The 22,283-nt window shown below is 33.0% G+C and overlaps 1 protein-coding gene across 1 annotated transcript in view; it reads left to right on the forward strand.

Moving 5' to 3' along the window:
- LOC118186783 (uncharacterized) overlaps positions 1–18,845 on the forward strand; it is a 31,126-nt gene extending 12,281 nt beyond the window's left edge. Inside the window, exon 2 of the mRNA XM_035356927.2 lies at positions 13,835–18,845. Within this exon, the coding sequence (XP_035212818.1) occupies positions 13,835–14,660 (826 nt within the window). The 3' untranslated portion in view covers positions 14,661–18,845. The remainder of the gene's footprint in view (positions 1–13,834) is intronic.
- The last annotated feature ends 3,438 nt before the right edge of the window (positions 18,846–22,283 follow it).

Raw genomic sequence — 22,283 nt, forward strand, 5'->3', positions numbered from 1 at the left:
ATGCGCAATAACCAATAAAAAATTACCATTTACATTCTGACCGAGGTTTACTAGCTATGAAACTTGATTACCAGACGACTAACCTTAAACTACTTTCCTTAACGTTGTCTCTGCGACACACTTGACTAATGTTTTTATTTTGAAGGACAGCAATTTTTAAATCAAAAACAGGTTCTTGAGGATATAGCAGTATCTTAAGATCTTCTCCAGGACAGAGCAAAATAAAATTATTCAGTTAAAATTCGATGGTTATTCCTTTTATACTGCTTTTTCAGTGCGTTTTCCCTTTCAATTTGGTTTCGAAGATACGCAGCTTTTGTATGCGAATCGTTATTTTAAAAATTGTCTCTAAACATTCAAAGGATAAAAATATTGCAAAAGAAAATGCCATATATTCCAATGCTAAAATGTAATAGTTGTTCTTGTCTTGTCCATGTATTTCAGCCAGAGCCTAATGGAGATTGGACTTATACTTCCAATAAAATTTTGAGGGAAAGCAACCCGGGGGAAGTGGGGTCCAAGGGTCGCCCATCCTTCTTCTCTACCACCAAACCACACGAGAGGACTTTTCGGCTTACAATATATTTAGATTGCCCCCATGCCGCAAAGACATTATACATTTACAAACATCCATGCCTTCTCCGGGATCCGAACCGAGCCCTTCGGTACCGTAGAAGACTCTTACTAACCACTATATCGTCTGGGCGGCAAACTAATAGTTAGCAACTGGAATTGGAGTAACGTAAATAATCTTCCTGTAGTTTCGAAACCAAGTACTGCAAGTTTACTTACGTTACGCCACTTCATATTCGTAATTATTAATTCATGTGGCACTGAAAAGATCAGATTTGTAATCTTAGTTATCATATTTTAAACAACCACCTTTTCGAATATCCAAGTTTACAAGAATACTTTTCTAATTAAGCGCAGATTTATTACGCGTTTAGTTAGTACTCAAGTTAGTATTATAACGAATAATTTAAAGCGATGTTTAACTTCTACCTTTCTAAATACTTGGACAAGCTTGCATGTTATTAACAAACTGGTTTAAGTAATTCACTAAGTCTAGACAAGCATTAGCAGCAAAGATCAGTTGATTTCATAAAGTCGTTATGTTATATCAATGCAGGAAGGTGAAAAATATGCAAATCTCTCGCCGGAATTCGCACCGGACCTCCTGAACAATGCGCGTCGAGTGTGCTTCCAGTTACACCACAAAAGCACGCGAAAAAAGTGGAAGAAAATTCCTCATGTTATTTGAAGCCTTAAGCGAAGCGTTTTTTCATGATAAGCAGCGCCTTTTTTTTTTTAGAAGGGGAAATTTGCCCAGAAAGGAAGAACTATTAATTTCGTTTTGGCATTTTGCATTGATTCACTATAAATGTCGGTTCGTTTTTCAAATTGTTGCCACCAAATATTATCGTCCTGTGTTATATTTAAAGAAATTAAATAATGAAGAATCTGCATAAATGTATGTATGTTTCTCGCATTGTGATAAAACAGCAGTACCTAGAGCCATCCAATTTTGAATAACGTAATCCTCCAGTGAATATGGGCATCTGAAGCCCTAATTTGGAATTTTTTTTATTATTTATTTCATATTTTGTCAGACATTAAAGTATTTTTGATTAAGAAACTCAGTTTCAAAGCGAGAAACGGCAACACTCTACGGGGAAAAAAAAAAAAACATTTTTATCTCCAACGCGCTACACTGTGTATCGGAAACTCTAAAGATATGTTCATTTTAAAATTATTTTGCGATATTGCTGTTGAACTCAATTTTATAGTTTAAGTGCGAAGAACATATTAGTTAATAAATAAAGGGAACTCGCAAAACGTTAAAAAGACGCCCCTTTGTGAGTAATGTAACATCTGAAAGCTTTCAGACTCTTTTTTATAGATTTTGGACTTATCCCCCAAATAAAGAAAGCCATTTGGATTCTTTCGAGAGCTTTTTGTTTGTTTGTTTTTGTAGAGTAAAACTGGATTGTAAACAATTAGAGGATGATATTTGGGCGCCTAAAATCTGCAACATCAGGCCTAAGCCCTGACCAGTTCCTGATCAGGTAGCTCTGAAAATAATATTTCTTTATTAAAATTAGAATTAAATTTAGGCGCAAATTATACTATCAATTATTAGAACGGTAATATGATATAGAAGGTGGCTTTCATTTTAATTATAACAAAAGTCAGCTTGCAAAGAAAATCGTATTGCACTCATTGATTGAATGTTGTGATGATGGTTTTAAAATAATTTGGCAAACCTGTTTCAGCAAATTCCAGCATGAGTTACTGAAGTATCTTAATATTTTTTAATGATTAATAAGATTATTAGCAGAGTAATTAATACTATTAATACTCGCGTTAATTAATACAATTAATACTCGTATTAATTACTCTGCTAAATAATGCGAATAAAAACATGATTAATATATAATTGAATAAAATTTTAAGCTTTTTCATTTTTGAAAGGAAAATTTTAAATTATTAGAAGGAAATATGTTTTATTTTATGGATTTTATTTATTTTTATGTAGCATAAAAGTATCAATTTTCCTCAAATTACATTTTACATTTTTTCGTTTGTTATTATTTCTTTCATGTATAAATTCTTCCGTAATTAATGGAATTTCTTTCGCTATAAATTGTTATAATACGTTTTAATTTTCGTAATTTTATAATGATGACATATTTAACATATACTTTTCCAACACAAATTTTAAAATATGCAATAATTTATACAATATCGTCTGTATTTGTCATTGACATAAATAAAATTTAACTTAAATATTTTCTCAAATATTGGAAATTTTGCTCAATTATTCGAATATTTGGTATTTTATATATAGGTATACCTATATTTTGCAATTACACGTTTTTTTTTATCCCTATCATATTTACTTATTTGAAATGTCCTTGAATTAAGATGAATTTCTGTATTCCGAGAGCAGCTTGAAAATTATGAAAAGAGAAATGTACAAATTAAAGAGTATCATGTACAGGATGCGATTAGTTTACTTACAGCTGATATAGTAATTTGCATAATTTCTTTCTATCTCCTCTGAAACGATTGTCCCACCAGTGGCAAAGCGATTAAAGCCGCTGAATCCTGGTCGTTGTGCCAGGTTCTAACCAAAGTGAGCGGACTTGTAACATGGATGGTTTTCCCCGTATGAAACGCGAATACGAATCAGTTTTCCTTAAAACGTCATCCACGAAAGCATCTTTTCCTTTGCTCAGGTAGCTCTTGGGTGCTTTTCCCTAATCAAGTAACCTTCTGCAACTTTCGTGACAAATTATCTGATTTTCAATAGCAATGTTATTGAGCTATTTATTTGTTAACTAGTAATCCCCCACTTCTCTAATAAATCGAACAATGCTTTAAATTAAAATGATCAACCAGTGTATCTGTGTTCTACCCAACGTTCAACACTTGTTTCCATATACCAACGTCTCAAATAATTATTAAGATGTGTTAATATTGATGTTAACTCGTCGAGTCATGGCGAGAATTAATTTCTTTTACTGTTCAGTGATCGCTCTCAGACTATCATTTTCGAAAACATTAATTGTAATATTGATCAACTGAGTGCGTCCACGCCACATATATCTTTTTTTTTTTTTTTCTTCTTCTCTCTTTACCATTTTTTTCTCTTCGTCTTTCTGAAGCATATTCATCGTGATGCTGATATCACTGCCAATGCTGGAAATAATAATTAAAGATTATTGATCTCATAATATCTTAAAATTAACATCAAAACAGTTCTCACAGGGCAAATAATAAAATTCGATCCTCATAATAATAAGGCTTATAGCATTCTATTGATTATATTATTGGAATCTTAAAATTTAAAATTTAAATATATAAAAATAACATCTAACCTATTTTCGAAAGTAAAAGCCTCAGGATTCCATTTTAAACTGCTTTATAAATCATTGCCATCCACAGCTTCAAAACAAAGAATAATTGAAGTAAGCATTTTTAGTATTTTCCAACTTCTTCTGATGCTACTATCAGACAAATGAGAAAAATCACAACAACAATAATTTTCAGTAGTTTTTTTTTAACTCAAAAGCTGGATAGAAACTGATATAAATAAATTAATTTTCGATCAATAGCGTCTGTGTTTTGCTAGTAAAAGCTCTGCCTAAATTTAAGACATTTTAGTATTTAGTTTGTTAATTTACCTTAGACATTAGACGGCTGAGCTGTTGCACAAATGCAATGTTGCATTTGTGCAATAAAAGCTTCCGGTTTCGTGAATTAATCGCTTAGACACAAGACGATATAAAAATTCCAGACGTGGCTACTCTCGAGTGGAGAAATCGAAGGCAAGGGGAAGAAAAAAGGAAAGTGACCAAGAGGTCGAAGGAAAGTGAGAAGAATCTGACTATCTGTAAAAGCCTATATTGTATTTGTCTATATACTGTCACATACTCTATTTATTTACTCTTAGTATTGTATTGTACCTATTGTTGTGTCTTGTATGCTAACCCTGTAAGCATGTTAATTTACCTATTGTATCACATATCTTACGTATTTGCAGTACATTATATTATATCGTATAACCGTATTGTATAATATATATATTAAATTGTGAGCTATGTATGGATGTGTATCATCTTATATGAAATTGCAATGTTGTGAGCATCGTATACATAATAAAATTGCACTATAAGTCCCCTGCAATACAGGAAATGTGTAGTTGGTATCGTAATATAAATAATGTATCATTAATTTTGCATTAACTTTTGTAATTGAATGATATAGCATCCATTATCTTACGTATTAGTTGTAAATCATATTGTACTGTATAATGTATTATATAATGTATACATTAAATTGTGAGCATAGTATAGATATGTATCATCTTGTATAAAATTGAATTATAAGTTCCCTGCAATACAGTACTGTGTAATATATATTAAATTGTGAGCATCGTATAGATATGCGTCGTATAAAATTGCACTAATATAGGAAATATACAGTTGGTATAGTAATATAAATAGTGTTTTATTAACTTTGCATTAACTATTGTATTGAACAATATGGCTTATTGATCTTATATTGAATTATCTATCTTGTCTTGCATCTCGTACAGAATCATTAGTATCGTTTTACCTTGTATTAGTATATATCTGTATATGTGTATGTATGTATATATGTGTGTATGCGTGTATATATAGTTGTATAATGTATCCTCTTTACCTTGCATTGGTATTTATATAGTTGCATAATGTATTTATGTATTGTATCCTTGCTTTGTACACTAACTATTGTATTGAACTTACCATCAGTATTAAGATCATTACATCATCGATATCATACTATCAGCATTATTATCAGCCTAGTATGTAGCAGCAGTAGCAGTTTTGTAATATTTAGCATTGTATCAGTTTGTAGTACTGTTTGTAAGTATTCTAGTAGTAGTTTTGTAGTATTGTAGTATGTAGCAGTAGTAGTTTTGTAATGGTGTTTACTCCTTTGGTTTTCTATTGTTATCGCTATCTGTATGTGTTATCTGTATGTTCTAATTATGTCTATGTGATTCTAGTATTTATTCAAAACTGGCACTTGCACCTTTGTAATCTTATGCTTTGTCAAAACTTCAAATGTACCCTTTATTTATCTATTTTTTTTTTTTTTTTTTTTTTGAGCCCTTGTCTGGCCATGTATTTGTTGAACTTTGACTCAATAAATACTAGGCCCGGGCGGTTGGTGTGAACATGCTTCTGGGGGCTTCTTTGGTCTTTTGGACTGCCACCTGGATGGCCTGGTCGCTGGGTTTCGGTGTATGGTGCGAGGCGCCTGTATGGTCCATCTGGCTCAAGATAGAGGTGGACGTGTTGCATATGCCAATTAACCATTACGGTAAAGGGATGGTGCACACGTCCCCCGTCAACTATCAACTATCTGTACTATCAACTATCTGTAAAAGCAGAATCAATTCGGGAAACAGACTGGATTGGGTGCAGAAAAATTCATGACTACTAAAGTGAATGTGCATGGGATAAAAAGAACCGGATTCCGAGTACAGTTACACTAGAAGGTAGTACGAGTTGCAAACAGTAAAATTATAAGTAATACAAAATTAATCGTAAAAATTATACAAATATTGTATACACAATATACAACTACCACTGAAGTAGAATCAGAGCCAGATTTAGACTTGATAGGGCCCTAAGCTATTTGAGGTATGGGGCCCTTTGTAAGTCTGTTATAATATATTTTAATACTATTTATACTATATTTAAATTGGGGGGGCAAGAAAGTGAGGGCCCTAAGCTATAGCTTGTGTAGCTTATACGTAAATCCGGCCCTGGGTAGAATTAGGTGACAAAGTTCTGGTCACATTTAATGTGAGCTGCAAGAAGCCTCTTTCCTGACTCTTATTTATACATCCGGACATTTATTTTTTTAAGACAAATTGTTGGCATTTTGTTTTTAATGTAGTAAATGTTTGTTGCAAGAGTCATATGCGAACAATCTAGTTAGGCAACTGCACTCCTACATCTTAACTAATTAAGTCATTTTTAAGCATGTGCAAAAGTCTCCAAAGGAATTCATAATGGAATAAATCATAGCACAAATTTCTCTCCTCCTACAGTTTAGGAGTATTATTTTGAATTATTGCTTTACAATGCACGATTGGATGTTCTATAGTTTGAATATCGGGGATTCATTCTTAGACTATTGGGTTGGTAGTCATTGTTTAGTTTAAAACTATTTCTAGATCCGGAATCTGAAATTTAAGATTATATTTCAGTTTTTATAGCTTTGATAATTTTATATTTCACATTTTTTCACTATACCATTTCAGTTTTTATTTAAAAAAATTTATGATTTCTTCTTGGATATATTAAATTATAATCTGAAATCTTTTAATTTGCGCCTTATTTTAATATTTTCTTCCCCTTATCTTTTTCGTAGTCGTTTATTAGTTTATTTATTATTTTTTTAATCTCTTCCATAACTTTCAGCGCGATATTCTACTCGAACGTAAACATCAAATGTAAAACCCAAAAATCTATACGAACTTTTACCTGGAAGCAATCCAAAAAGTTATTTTTGTCGAAGCATTTTCGCCGCAATGCTTCCTTGCAGGATAACTCCATTATTGGCTATAAGCCAAGCCGTCGGATTTTTTACAAATTTAAGATCATTAATATACGCGGCAACCAGCAGATTATGATGGTAATTACATGTCGCATGATTAACCAAGCCCTTCACTACGGAGAATGGGCAAATGTCGTGGCTATTCGCTTGGAAACCTTCCTTACACGTTTAACTTTACCCCTTGTTATATATTATTTTAATCCCTTTTAACGGATTCTCTTATTCACCTGCTTCTACTCAAACAGCGAAGGCAGGTGATTTCAGCAGCTGGTTTAAACATTCTAAGATATCAGATATAGTTTCTTTCTGTTGTTTTATGTCGTTTCTGTTTTATGTCCTTTCTGTCGTTTTCCACTTTCGTAGAAATGTGAAAGAATAACGGAATTATTCTAAGCGCTGAAAAATATTTTATTCTCCATCAACGTTAAAGTGTGTTTTCGAATTAATAACAATAACAAAGGGGAAAAAGTCAGAAATAGAAAAGAAAATATTTTCTTTTAATAATGCTTTTTTTGTACTTATACATATTGACAATGAAAATACAATTTTATTTTCCAAGTTCGAAAATTTTGTTACTTTTATATTTGGATTTTTCTTAAACGCATTAACCTAGCAATCATATTAACTATTTCAGATTTACGAAAAAAACTCTTGATCATTCATTAGATTCAAAAACAATCTTCCAAACGAAGTACTTTTAGAATATCTAGCATAATGTGCGTATAATTTTGGCAAGCAGCCCAGAAATCTTTTCTTTTCTTTTCTTCCCCCCCCCTTAACACGATTTTGCGTTTTTCATTTTTCATTCGAGTCCATTACCATTCGAAAAAATGTAAGATATTAGTATTTCATATTTAATTTGCCTGCTGTTAATCAACAAACTACAGCATAATTTTTAAATACCGTAGTTTAAAAATATAGCAAGTTTTAAAAGCAATAGATGCAGTTCTTAAGAATGTTATTTCTTTACTTTTTAATCTGATTGATTTAAATAAAAATTCATTTAATTCATGATATATCTAGTTAAACAATTCAGTATTTTTATAGAATTATATTATGTGTTTTTTTCACTTTTAAATATGCAGAAAATTCTCATGTTAGCCTAGATGCAGATTCATGTAATATCATATAAAACGTTTCGCTATTCCTCCTGGGTCATCTCCATCGATAATCTCCACTGATATATTAACCATATTAAACATTAAAAGGACCCTTTTGGGCAATCGTTAAAATCTGAAGTTTTTCTGGTTTCCCCCAGCCTGTTTTCTAATTTCTCTCTCTCTTCCTTTCTCTTTTTTTTCGGGGGGGGGGGGGAAGGGGGCATACTCAGTCTTACATCATCGGATGGATCAGAAGACACAGAAAAATGTTGACCTCACGCGTACTGCGTTGTTATGCTGATTTGAAAGAATAATTTTCTTATGTTTAGAATAATTTTCTTTTTTTATGAAAGTTTTCTCAGTCAAATGGATCAAAATGTATGAAATAGCTATATTAGTCTTGACTCCTCACAGCGATGAATTTCGTGGGCATGCTCTGAATCTACACAAGTGAGATTAGTCACAACAGTAAATTTTAACCGATCAACTGGTATAGTGGTTAGCGCCGCTGACTGCCGTACCGAAGGGCTCGGATTCGAAACCCGGAGAAAGAATGGATGTTTGTAAATGTATAGTGTCGGTGCGACATAGCGGCACTTTAAAAGTGCTGCGAGCCGAAAGTACTCTCGTGAGGTTCGGTGGAAGGGGAGAGGGGTGGGAGGCTCACGGACCCGTCCTCCCGGGGTTGCTCTCCATAAAAATTGGGGGCGGAACTGAGCTAAATCGCACTGTCACCTGTAAGGTGCTCAACGACACCGTTACCAACGACAGGCGTAATTGCGCTCCTTGCCGCGAGGAATTTCGTGCACTTGAGTTGACTACGTCAGACAAGTGAACGTTAGGCAACAACAAATTTTCTGAATCACCGAAACTGTATCCTAACGTCAGAATCTACTTCACATTTTTAAACTTGTATTCTTCTGCACCATCTTTATCTTCAGTATCCCGCAAAATATCGTATCTTAACAGTCGATAGCCGTAATGCTGCAGCGCTTTTATACTACTAAACAACTAAAACAGTGGTTTCAAACTGGACTAAAACAGTGAAATCAAACAACAAGGACACAAAAATAATAAATCAGTGTAATTAAACAATGAGGACTAAAACAGTGGTCTCAAACTGGTCACGAAGCCGTATTTGGGGACCGAAGCATTTTTTACGTGCCCCGCGTATATGTTTCCCGTAAATTAATTAGCATTAACACGAAATTAATTATTATGGCAAGAATATGAAGAAAAGTTTCAGTTTTTATTGATTTTGAGTCTAATTTTACATTTTTTTAATAACCATTAAAAACGGGCGGGAGTACGCCCTAGAAAGAGCTCACTGTGATATAAATCTTATTTAAGGATTCGATAATGCACATTTCGTTAACTGTTATTCATACTTGTCAAAAGATAAATATCCTTAATTAAATTTTTTTTTAAGTTAATAAGTCTAAAAAAGGAATTAGACTGCCTGATGAGCATTTATAACATGTGATAAAATTAAGATTCTAATAATTCTTCTTCAGGTTCACAAATTTTATCAAAATCGAAACGACACGAGGTACTGTAGCTGAAAGTTTTAGTAAAAAATAAAGAAGTTTGTGATTATTTACGTAACAGAATACTTATTTATTTTGTATTCATCAAAGAAAAATTTAATAGTAAAAGAAAGATAGTAGATTGTCTTTATTTTCAAATTTTGTACCACTTTTTCGTAATTTGTTTATTTTTGGTTTATATTAAAAGTAAGTTGTTTAGTGGTTATTTCAATACCTTATAATTATTTTAAATAAATATCAGTATGAAATTTTGATATTTAGTTATCAATAAAGTTGAATTACAAGGTGTAACCAAGAGAAATTTCTTGCAGAAAATTCATCTAAATTTCAGAAAGAAAATAAGTATAAATTGAAATAATTTTCTTTGCTTCATTATTATTATTATTGTTTATCTATGTTTTGATAATTATTTAGTAAATAAAATTTTTAATTTAGTTTTAAAATATTTTGTAATTTTTTGTTTGTTTGCGTAAAAAAAAGGGGGAAGTTACTTAGCTGTTTCTAGTTCATTCATTCGTTCCACATGCAATTTGAGTTTAATACCACAGGGCTAAAACACGAAAAAATAAAAAGCTGGGTACCAGCAAACCGCGAAACAGGTCGAAAAAATCTGAAATGGTCACTACATGACTTCCTTGCACGGCCTATTGAATTAGACACATTTTTGCTGCACTTCATTTAAACTTATTTCCTTGAATTATTCTAACTTAATTAACCGATTCTTCAAGGCAAGCTGCAAATGACTTCAAAAATTGCAAATTCTGAAATTATATATCCCGATCAATTTTTGTCGTTCGGGAGTCAAACTTATAATTAGTCCAAAGGGGATAATTAGTCCAAAGGGGCTTTGTCCCGGAAGGACTATTGTTTTCGTTTTGCGATTTTGCGTTGAATCATTATAAATATTCGTTTTACTTTTCAAACTGTTGCCACCGAATGTTAGAGTCCTGCATTATATTTGAAGAAGTTAAATAATGAAAAATCTGCATAAATGTATGTATATTTCTCGTATTGTGATAAAACAACGATACATAGAGCCATCGAATTTTGAATGACGAAATCCTCCTACGAATATGGGCATGTGGAAGACCAAATTTGAAATTTAGAATTTATTTTATTATGGATTTCATATTTTGCAAAACTTTAACGAATTGTTTAGTAACAAACTCAACGATTTAAAAGCGAGCAATGGCAACACTCTACGGGGGGGGACTGTGTATCGAAAATTCTAAAGATATGCTCATTTTAAAATTATTTTATGACATTGCTACTGAACTGAATTTTATGGTTTAAGTGCAAAGAACATGATATTTAATAAATAAAGGTAACACACAAGACGTTAAAAAAACGCCCCTTTGGACGTAATTTAAAATCTGAAACCTTTCAGATTTTTTATTGACTTTTTATTTATTTTATTTTTTTAATAACGAGTGTAATACGAGTCGCTGCTGTGCGACGAGAGATTGTGCTAGTATCCCCGGTGTTGGAATGTCTCCAGAATCCTTAACGCATTCGGTTGTAATCATTCATGGCAACGTATTGCCGTTGCTCTGTTCACCGTGAATGTTTAAAATATGTGCGGTAATAGAAAATCCCGCCAGTTGTGAAGTGCGATCATTGATTAGATATTTTTGTTCGTAAAAAACTGAGACCAATTGAAATTTATTGGGAATTTTACACCGTACAAAATTCGTACGGTAAACGACGTAATGACTGAAGTCGGAGTGAAGCAATGGTGCATCATGTTTAAAAATGGCCGCACAAATTTTCACGAGGAAGCGCGAAGTGCCCGGCCGAGCATTGTTAATCCTGAACTCTTTGAGAAAATCGATGAAAAGATTCATGAAATCCACCACTTCACCATTTCGGCGCTCTGAATAGAGTTTCCTCAAATTTTACTAACTTTGTTGTTTGGTGATGTGGCCCAAGATTTAGGCTATCACAAGTCTTGTGCTAGATGGGTACCAAAACTCTTGTCAGAAGACCACACAAAGCAGTGCATGGCAGCAACTTTGGCATTTCTCGAGGCGTATCACGAACAGTGAATCACTTCTCGATCGTGTTGTAATAGGAGACGAGACTTGGGTAAAGTTCGTCACTTGTGCCTGGCTTGCAACATAGCGCTTCGACGATGACGGGAAACTGCATACAGGCGTCCATTGCATGGTTGAAGGCTCAGGCGGCAACATTCTATGACGATAGAATTAACAAGCTCGTGTACCATTAGGATAAGTGTCTTAATTTATACGGAGATTATGTAGAAAAATAGCTGAATAATATGCCTTTTAAAAGTAATAAAAAAATTTTACTTTCATTTGCTTGTTTTTTTATTCTAAAACGCAAGTTACTTTTTGAATAGCCTACGTACTTTCCCAAATATCAATATTGGAATCAGTAGACAACATTAAAGGTTAGATTTCGCTATTATTTCATAATTTTTTTTAAACTCTTAAGTTGTCAAAACATGAATATGTTCGTCATTTAAAACACTTCTGTAACTGGAAGTGAAAACTAAGACTAGTGATTGCGAACATAAAGGCCGAGTAAGGATTTTTAAGCCGGGTAAAGTGGGATGGGTAAATATATGTTCTTTTGAACTGTCGATTGCAATGAAAAAGGGAGGTACTCAGTTAGATGTTATCCCATATACAAAATTTCAACATTCAATGCTAATCATTTTTGAGTTATGCGTACGTACAGACGACACAAAAAATGCATTCCGAATCCGTTTTTCAATCCAGAATGTAAAAAAAAAGGCTCTTTATTCTGTCCGTACGTACAGTTGTCAAGCAAAAAATAGTCCAAATAGATTCGGGAGCAGTCAAAAGGGATATTCCCGTTGAAATCTGATAACCAATTTTTTTTTCCCCGATTACAATACTTCTTTACTTTGTACAAGGAAGCAAAAAGCTGCCTTGTCAGACTCACTTCATTTATAGTTACATTTGTATGGAAATTATACATCTTAGAATAGGAGGAATCTTTCAAGGGAATATATCAGAGAAATAATTTCTTTTAAACTTTAATGGCTATTAATTAATTGCTTTAAATAAACAAGCCACAATGTAATAATGCAAATCAAAAATCGCTAATTTCGTCAAATTGAGTGTTACCTTAAATATGAAGGTTTCATTGAAGAGCTAGTATTTTGTCACAGTTACTGCGGTTCGTAGTGTGTTAAAAAAAGGGGAAAACAACTTTTCGACAAAGTAGGGTTTTCTTTACATGAGAAATGCAGTCAAACCTGTTTTCGTGCGAGAGGTAGGAACTACATAAAAGAAAATGGATAATAAAAGGTATTCTGAAATTTCATAAATGGCTAGAAAGTACATTGTTTGCATTAACACAATTTAAAAAAAAAATATGGGCTAAATAAGGGTCGCTCCTCCAAGTCCAGCATAGAAAATAACGCAAAACTTCACGATGTAGCTAGATATATGTTTTCCAAACAAGGTAAAAATTAATTTACACATTGAAAATTGTTTAATGTTTTATTTGCTTATACATTAAATATTATTTATACGAAATTTTAAAAATGTGCATATAGAAATTATTCCTCTTAATCAAGAGCTGTTGTCATCTGTTGCTTTTTGTTTAAATTAATTTTTTATTACTTTTCATTCGTGTTATGCATTTGATGGCCTTTTTTTATATACCGCATGAAAAGTGGGCACAGAAAAAAAGAGCGCACAAAAATAGGCTTGAGTGCATTTACGTATGTTTCACTCGTCCTCACATTTTTATTTTCGACTGAATAGTATTTTAATTAAAAAAATAAGAATTTTCTATGTGGCAGTCCCACTGACTGAACTGTACACTCACTATGAAATTGGCAGAATGGTAAGACCGTGAATCCTGCTAGTTTAAAGTCTAGCAAAAATCAAATAATATCTCCCCCACCGGTTATTTTTGCTTCATTCCGGACCTTGACACACTACTATTGTTATGAAACTTAGGAGGTGCACGATAGGTGTGAATATCCCGCATATGTAAAATAATATTAAAAATATTTCATTAATGTAAAATGTGTTCTCATTTCCATTGACTAATTCGATGTTATTTTATTTCCAGTGTGAATTTTAGCCACCTGTGCGGCCTACTGCTCTCTTTCTACTTCTCAAAAAATATAAAGACCCTACTTTCCACTGGAGAATCTTCGAGCAAAACTGCCCTTCTGCATCGATACTTAATGACGATTCGACACATTCAAAAGTGGTATGAAGGCGACGTGTGGGATGTTAATGATCCAGCACATCGATCTTTGGCTACAGTCAGATCCATGCATGCAAGAGTGGCAAAAAGAATGGCTGCCAGGAATGATGGCATAGTATACGTTTCCCAGTGGGACATGGCAGTAACACAATGGGCCTTTGTTGGACCCATGGTCCTCTTCAAATCCCGCGTCGGACTTCATGGATGTAGCGATGAGGATTACAAAGCCTTGATCCATTTCTGGAGGGTCATTGGCTATTTACTGGGCATCGAAGACAAATACAATCTATGTGATGGGAACTATGAACAAACTGTAAGCGCCTGCCAGAACTTACTGGAAAAAGAGTATAAAGTAAGAATGAGTAATCCTGATCCATCTTCTGTGAATATGGCGAAGAACGTTGTTGCTGCCATGAGTCTGATTCAAGACTTTCTTACTTGGGAATCTATGGCAAATTATATTCACGACTTAGTAGACTTACCTTGTCCTGAATCCATGTGTCTAGTTGATTATATATGTCATTATTTTATGCGATTTATGATGCTTTATGTCATTCAGTACGACACAGCTCGATCTTTATTCAATGGGTTCACCCGATGGAAGTTAGATATGGCTGAAAAGAAAGACACGGAGCTACAAAAATCAAAGAAACATCTTTTATCCACGAATGTCTCTGCAGGCTGAGGCAAACTGAACTGAAACATTGAATGAACTGAAAAATCTTTGTCGAAGTTTAGATTTTGCTGGTGTGTTATATATATTAGCCTCAGTAGCCGAAATCATAAATAATTGTAGAATCTGTAATATTTTAGATCTTGGAAAAGGACTTCACAGATATTAAGAGTATTGCTTCGGTATTTCTGTATAATGAGACATTGAAGTGGTCGATGGCTTCATCCATCTTCCAACGAATGCCAAACTGGCAAGTGCTCAGCTATGGTCGGAAGTGGATTTCGGTATCAGTGTGATGAACAATCAGATTGTTTCTACATTATTTTGAAATTATTTTCTCTATTCTGTGATAAGGCAAATGATATGATTTTGCTAGACATTTTTGATAGACGTCCATTTATTTATATGGTTGGTACCTGTAGAGTATTGATTCGACAACCTGAAAAATGTCTGCAATTAGTTAAAATTAGTTTTAGATGTCTGAGGGTATTTCAACAGCTATCCTATTGTACAAATTCTCATCAAAAATATGGAAAAAGCTGACAAAATTCATGTTTCTCTTTTAATTCATGGACAATTCGGAATTATATATTTTCAGATTCATTTTGCCTTAAATGAAAATAAGTGAATATTTAGAGAAATTTAACATTAACTAAGTTTAACATTGAGTAAAGTGATTTTTTTTTTTTTTTTTTTTTTTTTTTCATTTTCGCATGAAAATTAATTAATTCAATTATTTTAGTGTACTTTTTCCAATGTAAAACTTACTCGATGTAATATGAAACTCCAGGTTATATGAATCAATAGATTCTAAGCACCTATAATCCGTGCCAAAGTACTTGAATGTACATATCTGCAGTCGCATAGCTAGAGGGAGGCAAAGGGGACGATTCGCCTTGGGCGGAGAAGATTATTTTTGGTGTGCATTAAAAGGCGCGGCAAATGGATCGCCGCAGGCACCAAAAGCCACTGCACCTCAAAGTTAAAAGCCATGGGAAAAAGTTTCCTCTGAATCAGTTCCAGGATATCACTGGTTTTTTTTTTTTTTTTTTTAAATAATTCAGTGCAGACTTTTGTTACATTGTAACGAATCAAAAATGCACGTTCATTCCATTTTTCGGAATTCAGAGATTCAATCAACCGTGCCATTATTATTAATGTGCTTTGCCATAATTAAATAATTAGAACATCATACTCATTTATACGCATTTAGTGGTTAAATTTGACTTCCTTATATTTAATCCTTCAGCTACTAAGTTTCATCTTGAGAAAGCTACAAAGGAACTGCATGAAAGTTTTGTATCTTAGAATGACAGCTTCTTTAAATGGTGCTAGCAATTACTTGCCGTAACGCATGGTCGAAGACGGAATTATTTTTTGTAACTTCCCTGTAAATAATATTCGTTCTTAGAAATTCGATTTTTTAACACCTAAAGAAAGTGGCATTGTTTTCAAGACTTGTATAAAACCGTTTGCTACTAAATGTAAAGGCCATGGTAAGAAGGCTATCTGTCATTGTATTGTATTTGCCATCCAAGTTACAGCGAAACAAAGCTTACTATGCTATAAAATTAACCTTTTAAGAAATATGTATTTTTAACAAAATTTTGTCATTTTTTATAGCAATTATATTATGAATAGGGCCGCGCTTTTCATATACCACAGCCTTCATGCAACGATATTGTTGTTTTCAAATAGAATGTTGCCATTTTGTGAAACATAATTGTTTAATAAATATTTATATCACTAGCATAACTAAAAAGAGACGTTTTGAACTCGTATGTTATGTACCTCCGATATAGAATTTCTTTCTAGTTCTATCTGCATTAAAAGAAACGTCTTACAGAAGAATTCGTTAGCTTTATTGGATTGCAAACATCCGTATGTCTTTATTTTTAATTTTAATAAAAAATTTTTTATTTATATATATATATATATATATATATATATATATATATATATTCGTGTGTGTGTGTGTGTGCTTAGAAAACAGAAACGAAAAAAATGGATGTAATTTTCTGCTGTATCAAATCTTAAATTCTTGAAATTCGAAATATTTACGATTCCTATACAATTTACATACCATATATACGCGCGAATATCCTTAAATTTAAGTTAAAGATGATAGGAAAAAAAAAATATTTTGTTTTCATTTTTAACGAAGCTGTAAGCAAAATACCTTTCTTAAGAAAGTACTTTTCAGTTCATTAGAAATTTTATTCTTATTATTTGACGGATGATATAATGTACTGGTATATTTAAAATTGTCATCTAATAATACTGAAACGTGTTTTATATACTATTTCTGTATTTATTGTTCATATTTTTTCTAGTTTATACTTAAAACGTAGACTATAAGTTTGCATATTACAGTATTGCTATTGCATATGTTAGTACTATTTATTGCATATTAATAGTATTATTCAGTGTTACTTGGACCCGAAACATGATGTGTGCAAGTTACCATTTAAAAGTTATTCATATGAGTATTTTAATAAAAAATGTGTTAGTAGAAATTTGAGAAATTCACTTATTTTTCGTTATATTCGTATGTTTACATGTATATCTATATATTATTGCTTAAAGCAATTTCCATGATGTAAAAAGCCCAGAAAGAAATTAAATAATTAAGAATTTGCATGAATGTTTCTCGGATTGTGGAAAAAAAAAAAAAAAAAAAAAAAAAAAAGGTACCTAGAGACATCACATTTTGAATAACGTAGCCCTACACTGGAATATGAGCATCTGGAAGCCCAAATTTGGAATTTGAAATTTGTTTTATTATCTACTTCATGATTTGTAAAACTTTAACGAATTTTTTATTAACAAACTCAACAATTTCACAGTGTTCCATTAACATTAACATCGCGTGCATCTTGAAGCATGGATATTTTATGCGCGAGGTTTCTTTACATTTCTTACTGGTATTATTTTGGTAGCTGCGCGCCTAGCGTGCAGACCACTACACCACGAAGGCACGCTAAGCAGGCGGTAGAAATACCTTATATACTCCCCCTTTTAAAGGGCGACTGGTTTTAGGGGACCTAATCGCCAAATCCTGGTTGTGGAAAATCACTATCCCCCACCCTTTTAGTTCGGGTGCCACTTTAGAGATATTAGGTAGTTTTTGGAAGCAGGAAAATTGAAAAATGAGCAACGCCTTCGCATGGAATCGAACCACGGATCTCTGGAATATGCGCCCAGCCTATATCCGAATGATAACATTAACCGTCATTATTACTTATGTAGTTCTTTTTAGTTTGGCACAATCTGTTGATATTTATTATATACATATTAACATATTAACATCTTTCCCAAAAACCTCTTAAAGCTATCTTCTCTCATATAGATTTTCTTTTTGCCTGTAACAGCTTTGACAACATTATCGTTAACTGGAAGAAGAAGAGTGACTGGATTTACCAATTTTAGATATACACGAATAAATACTTTTCTGTAATATGTGTGAACGTATGATATATCAATCATTCCTTTAAAAGTAAAGTTTACTCAAAGGAAACTGTGCTTCTAGAATTTAGGAAATAAAATATGAGAAAGATTTTTATTTTCATATGCTAAATACTATTCCATTTACCATACAAAATTTTGCAAAAGAAGATGTTTTAAGGTACAAGGATAGTTTGCATATCATTTAGATTTAAGATACGCACTTTTTATGTAATAATAACAGTAATATACAATTATTAATACAGATAATATAGAAAAGTAATAATATATTTCATTTTGATACTTTTATAAATGCTTAGTTCTCTTTAGAAAGTGTATTTCCGATGTCACATATAATCCAGCAATATCTTGGAATCCTTTGTGCTCCTCTTGGAAACAGTTTTTTTTTTTTTTTTTTTTAAATCACGGAAGTCTGATAATTATGACAGATTTAATAATTATTAAAAAAAACTGACTGAAACCAAATATAAAAAACTGCCAATTGACAAAAGAGAAATGCTTAAGAAACTGAAAACTCTCAGAGAAATATGCTTAATTAAAGCACATCAAAAATATCTGGAGAATATTAAACGAATTAAAATCATTAACCTCGGAACAAATAAGTAAACAGTTATCAGTTTAATGGATGTGAGAAAACATTTTTTAATAAATTAAACCTAGAGAAATCACTTACATATTAAATTAAAGCACCAGTTTAAACCGTTTACGAAAAAAAAAAAAAAAAAGAAAGAACAGGAAAAAAAAAAAAAAAAAGATAAACATAAAGAAATAAAAAATCCTTAAAAAAACTTTCGATTACTGTCGAATTCTTTGAAAACTATACCATTTTCAAAAAGTTAAAAAAACAATTGCTGTCAGATCTTGGTATGCAGATTTCATTTTAACGCCTAAAACAGTTTTAAGTTAGGATACGCCTATTGCTATGTTTAAAAATTAATTTCCCTAGAAATTTAAAACATATTATATAAAGCCTTGGATTTGAAATGAACTCTTCAAAATGGCAAAATTCAAACAGTATAAAGAAGAATTGGCTGTAGCATTGTTTCATAACAAATTAATGCCACAAGGAGAGTTGTATGTGTATTTCATAAAAAAAAATTAAATTATTCAAGATTTAATTGTGCATTAATTTTACTAGATCATGCACGAGGCTTGAATAAATATTTCACTCAAGTGGTAATATTTCCAGTTTTCTCAGCCCACCAGCGGCCGAGCGGTAAAGTCGCTGAACACTGGTAGTTCGGTCCGAGGTTCGAATCCCGCGAACGGGCTGGCTGCATGGGCGTTTTCGTGGTTTTCCCCATGTGTAACGTGTATACGAGCCAGTTTCCCTTAGAAAGTCCTCCACGAAGGCATCCCTCCTCTTAGGCAGATAGCCCTCGAGGCTTTGCCATAATCACACACACACACAATGTCCAGTTTTCTCAAGACACAAAATCCTCAAAGTGAAAACAATTCGATATCATTCGTGGTTTTAATAAACAAGTTTAGCCTACAAACGCGAAATTTTGAACATTACCTATATTAAGAACTGAGTTTTTTAGTTAATTGTACTGCGGACCGTTTCTGCACTAACCCACGGAGAAGAATAATGAATTTGGGAAACGGCTAAAAACAATTCGCAAAATATCATAGATAAGTATTTTACTGACTTTTTCAGACTCTCCCCTTCACCAAGTGTTCAGCTGGCGATTTATATATGCTCGTCGACGACAAAGCGAAAGTATACATTTTCAAGAATGTATAATATACATTTTAAAGAATGTATAATTATACGATTATTGTTAAATTAATAAGAAACTCAGGTTTTTGCTGACAAATACGACACATCATGTTTAGCGTAGCCAAAGTGTATAAAAAAAATACCTTTGCTTTCGAAAACTTAATTGTTCAAGTAATGAAAGAAAGTAAAATATTTTTTAATTACAAAAATTTTATTTAACCTATGAATACAGTAAATCATTTCCGAAAGCGGAGGTCATTGCGCGTACGCCGAAACGGCGTTTCGCAAAGTTAACATTCTATGGAAAAAATGAATTAGGTGTATTTCAGGTTGAGGAAGTATGCATAACTTACGTAAACCTAAATATTGTTATAATTATAAGGAAGATATGAAGCAAATGTTAATTTAAAGTATTATTATTCATGCTTCATAAATGTATGATACAAATACGTTTTAAAAAAACCTGAGATTTTTGCTTCGGAAAATGACCTTTAACAACTCTTTAAAAGCTTCGCGCTAAGGAGCGCAGAGTTTTTCAAATCCCTGTCATAGTGTCTTCTTTCTTCATTTGGGGTCAATCTCCACTGCAAAAGCAGGCAGTTCCTTTTGCAATAATTCATTTAACTTACTGTAAGTTAAAGACGCTTTTTCTTCTTCTTTGCCGCTGATTTCACTGTCCGCCTGTGTTATCAGGTAAACAAGAAAGTTAGTGTGGTTTTTTAGAATAATTTTTTGGACGCTTTAGTATGGGCATATTCATTCAGATAACGTCATATATTTATAAGCCCTTCAATACTTATTCAATAGAGTTGTTCAGTGCATCGCGCGTTTAGCTATCAGTTTTGTAGAAGCGCAATCTTCGAAAGAACATGTTGTTGGAAAAGGAGATTTATTTTCCTTTACGAACACAAATTAGGAAACAAAGCTGCAATGGCCGTTGGAAGAATATGCTCCGGGTTTGGAGAGACGTCAATGAGTGAATGGAGTGCTCAAAAAAAGTTCAGCTGAATTTCTTTCAAAGACTAGAACTTTGAAGGCAAGCTTCGTGTTACTCATCCATCTAATCGTGTCAGCTGGAGGTGAAGTCCTTCTGGAGGGAAAAATCAAGCAGAATCCTCAACAAACCCGCCAGAAGCTTGCACACAGGTTCAGAGCATCTGACGAAACCATTTGATCATATTTTCATAACCTTGGGATGAGATGGAAACTAAGCAAGCGAATTCCTCATGTCTTGTCCTAGAAAAATTAGCTCCATTCTAATCTGATTGTCTTTGAAAATCTGATTGTCGCGCCATTATAAAGCCTCGTTTTTGGACCAAATCTTGACTTGTGACAAAAAAATGGATCATGCATAATAACCGGAAGAAGAAACATCGTTGGTCGACTTCTGGTTCAGCCTCCTTGACCACTAAACTGGACATTCACCAAAAGAAGGTAATGGTGTGTGTTTGGCGGACCAATGCTGGCATAGTCCACTATGAATTTCCAGAAAGCGGAAAAACCATAACAACCGAGGTCTACTCATTACAGTTGCAAAGAGAGTTTCAGCTACACTGCACCAGAAGCATCCAACACTGGTCAACAGAAGTGAAATTCTCCTCCTGGACGATAATACTAGACTTCATACGGCAAAAGCGCCCAAAGAGGTGATCATCAAAACACTGGGCTGGGAACTTCTGCCTCAGCCGCCCCACTCTTCGGACATCGCTCTATTGGACTATTACCTGTTTTTGGCCATGGATAACTAACCACCTGTGGGAAATGCAGTTCCGAAAACGCGATGATCTCAAAAAGGTTATATCACAATTTTGGGACTCCAGAAAAAAGAATTTTTTTCAAAAAGGCATTTATAAGCTTGTGTATCACTGGGAACATGTCACTGAAGCCAATGGTAATTACTTCGAAAAATAAAATGGATGTTTAAGATTTGAGTGGGCCGTTTTTGATGACTGACGAAATCCGGATGAACTTTCTTAGTTTATCTGACATAATATTATCCAATTCCTCATTCATCATTCCTGGATTAATTCTTTGAATGATGATCAGAGGATGTGTACCATTACTGAATGATGACCTTCCAGACGCCTAAAAATGCCTATTGATGCCTAAAAAAAACAGATTTTCCATCAATTCAAAAGGTGCTACTAATTATTATAGAGGAAACACTCTCTGCATCCTATGTAATGACCATTACTACTACCGGTACAAAAAGTATACAGGAAGTCTTTCACTATATAAATTTTTCATTAGGGTAAGTTGGAGCAAGTCGTACCCCCTAAGGATAAATAGGTATAAACCGTAGAATCTATGGGAAATAAAAATTATATGTGGTAATAATATCTTGTGGGGTCGTTGTTGATGTTTTTTTTTTTTTTTTTTTTTTTTTTTTTTTTTTTTTTTTTTTTTTTTTTTTGCACTGAAATTCCATGCAGTCTACACTCTTGGAT

Source organism: Stegodyphus dumicola, chromosome 12 (genome assembly GCF_044657685.1).
Source record: "Stegodyphus dumicola isolate Sdum_Otavi_A_Nest chromosome 12, ASM4465768v1".
NCBI lineage: Eukaryota > Metazoa > Arthropoda > Arachnida > Araneae > Eresidae > Stegodyphus > Stegodyphus dumicola.